We start from the raw sequence: 2,963 nt of genomic DNA, 5'->3' as shown, positions 1-2,963 counted from the left end.
CTAGATGATCATATCATTGTGTTCTTTACTTTTCTACTTTGCATGATATGATATTTTGCTATTTAACCTAGATCTCATAATTAATCTAAGTAACTACTTGACTAATTCACTAGGGTTAAACAATTAGTGTGTTCAGGGGTCTAAACAAACAAACAGATAGGACCAAGACATGGGTTTCCACGCTCATTATTTGGGTTTGTCTTTTTAAGTTGTAACCAAGGCAATCAGAAGGTCTCAAAGGTCAACAAGAGCATCATTGGGTCTTTCTTGGGCCTTAATTTACATAAGAACATGAAGGAACTGTTGTATGGGATTTCGGTGTGGCTATATGAGGGTTGGGTATTGACTGGGAACTAGGCTTTTGTTTGGGATGTTGGAAAGGATTGGGAAAAACATTGTGCTAGGCTTGAAGATGGCCATGCAACATAAAACCAAAGAGTTTTAATGCTTGATTGGCGGAGGTCAATAACTGAATGGATGGGGCAAGGTGAGTCATTGGTTTGTTCTTTCATGCTTGATTGGCTGAGGTCCATAACTGAATGGATGGGGCAAGGTGAGTCATTGATTTGTTCTTTCATGCTTGATTGGCTGAGGTCAATTGCTTTTATTTTCCTTAAACATAAAAGAATGGTTCGTGCATTGTGATTTATTGTTTCATGCCCAATTAGTCTATTTCCTTATTGAATATTGATTAATAACTAGATGCTTGTTGTTGGATTGTATCTTTGATTACTGAGATGCTTTTTATAATTGAATATTCATAGTTTACATTGTTTATAAAAGCCCTTTTATCATTATTGCGTGATGAATGATGACAACCAAATGTGAAATGGAAAAGTAAAATTGGAAAACTGGGAAAGAAAAAACTGCAAGAAGCGCTAACTGGAAAGTTGGAAACAATAGTCCATTTGATACGCTAAAATTAACAGTTAAAGTCACCTTTAACTCGCCCAACACGCTAAAAAAAAAGGGACCACTTTCCTTCCCAAGATACACATCATAATGGGGATGATCATCACCTATATATAGGGAAAATGTATGCTTTCTTCCTCACCATTTATCACCAAAGCCATTGCCAAAGAACCCTCTTCGATTTGTATACAATGGCTTTAACACAGCACAAAAAACTTATCACAGTCATGTTTTTTATTCTAGAGACTTTGATATCCCAAGCCTTGTGCCGCACTTTGCTTGAAGACTCCCTTGCTGGGAGACATGAGCAATGGATGGTTCAGTATGGACGCAGCTACAAAGATAGTGCAGAGAAGGAAAAGCGTTTCAAGATATTCAAGGACAACATAGAATATATAGACAAATTCAATAATGAAGGGAATCGCACTTTCAGGCTAAGTGCCAATGTATTTGCAGACTTAACCAATGAAGAATTTGTTACCTCTCATACTGGATACAAGATTTCCTCCCAACCAAGTTCTCTCAAAGCAAAAAGTTTTAAGTATGAAAACCTTACAGAAATTCCAATGACCATGGATTGGAGAGAGAAAGGAGCCGTTACCTCCATAAAGGACCAAGGCCGTTGTGGTAAGAGGATCACAGTACCCAATACTCATAAGTTTGGCTTCAATTCCCGTAATTATTGTTCTCATAAAAATATATCACTTATAATTGATTCTTATACACGCAGGATGTTGCTGGGCCTTTTCAGCAGTGGCAGCCGTAGAAGGGATCACCCAAATCAAAACTGGCAGCTTGATCTCTTTGTCTGAGCAACAACTACTGGACTGTGCTGTGGAAGGCAATCAGGGCTGCAACGGTGGTTGGATGGATTATGCTTTTAGATATATAATGAAAAACCAAGGGCTCTCTACTGAAGAAAAATACCCATATGAGACCATGCAAGGAACTTGTGACCATGAAAAGGAATCTATTTATGCAGCTCAGATAAGTGCATTTGAAGATGTACCTACCAATAATGAGGAGGCGTTACTACAGGCTGTGGCCAACCAACCAGTTTCAATTGTCATCGATGGTTCTGGTCAAAACTTTCAATTCTATAAAAGCGGAGTTTTCATGGAAGAGTGTGGGACTCGTTTAACACATGCCGTTACTGCAATTGGGTATGGAACAAGTGATGATGGTACCAAGTACTGGTTAATGAAGAATTCGTGGGGCACCCGTTGGGGTGAGAATGGCTACATGAGGATTCAGAGAGACACCGGTGCTCCAGAAGGTCTTTGTGGCCTGGCCCAGAAAGCGTCCTATCCTGTTGCTTAGATACTCCAATGGTGACATATCAAGTCACCTATGGCTATGATACTTATTAAGTATTGCTCTCTCTTTCACTATATCTATGTTAAATTTGTTACGGCCGTGACAATGCCTGTATTGCTTCTTGCAACTTCAAAATATGAACGTTGTAATAAATAAACTTGTTAGCTACTGCTAGTATTAAGTAATGTAATGATAGCTTATAAAAATCTCAACATTTCTTTCACTATATGTATGTTAAATTTGTTACGGCTGTGAAAATGCATGTGCTACTACTTGTAACGTCAAAATATGAACGTTGTAATAAATAAACCTAACAGGTACTGATATTATTAACATAATGATAGCACTCTTCAGAATTTGACATATTAAAGTGGTCATGAGACCTAAGTTAGGTCTTTGATAATTCGGTAGTTAGGGTGGAAAAATCTGAACATTGTAATAAATAAACTTGACAGCTACATCTTCAGAATTTGGCATATTAAAGTGGTCATGAGACCTAAAGTATGGGACATAGGGTTGGCGGGAGGGGGGCAAGGGGGCTGCCCCTGAACTTTCAAATTTTTTAACTAATCTATATATACATATAAAACCGAAGCTTTTGAAACTCCCACAAATTTCCACGTCAGCATAATATTAAAAAAAAAAAAAAAAACGTAATAAAACTTTTTGAAATCCCGACTCTGCCTTTCCCTTTCACGAAGCTATGCTAAAGGCCAAACCGGCACCCCAAATCC

At 38.0% G+C, this 2,963-nt stretch overlaps 1 protein-coding gene across 1 annotated transcript; it reads left to right on the top strand.

Moving 5' to 3' along the window:
- Nucleotides 1–971: 971 nt before the first annotated feature.
- LOC115984030 (zingipain-2-like) lies at nucleotides 972–2,476 on the top strand. Its single transcript, XM_031106904.1, has 2 exons — nucleotides 972–1,539; nucleotides 1,643–2,476. The coding sequence occupies exons 1-2, from the start codon at nucleotides 1,035–1,037 to the stop codon at nucleotides 2,230–2,232; spliced, it is 1,095 nt and encodes a 364-aa protein (XP_030962764.1). The 5' UTR covers nucleotides 972–1,034; the 3' UTR covers nucleotides 2,233–2,476.
- Nucleotides 2,477–2,963: the final 487 nt, after the last annotated feature.

Source organism: Quercus lobata, chromosome 4, assembly GCF_001633185.2.
Source record: "Quercus lobata isolate SW786 chromosome 4, ValleyOak3.0 Primary Assembly, whole genome shotgun sequence".
Classification (NCBI taxonomy): Eukaryota; Viridiplantae; Streptophyta; class Magnoliopsida; order Fagales; family Fagaceae; genus Quercus; species Quercus lobata.
Note: the sequence above shows the minus strand (reverse complement) of the source record. Positions and strands in the feature narration are given on the sequence as shown.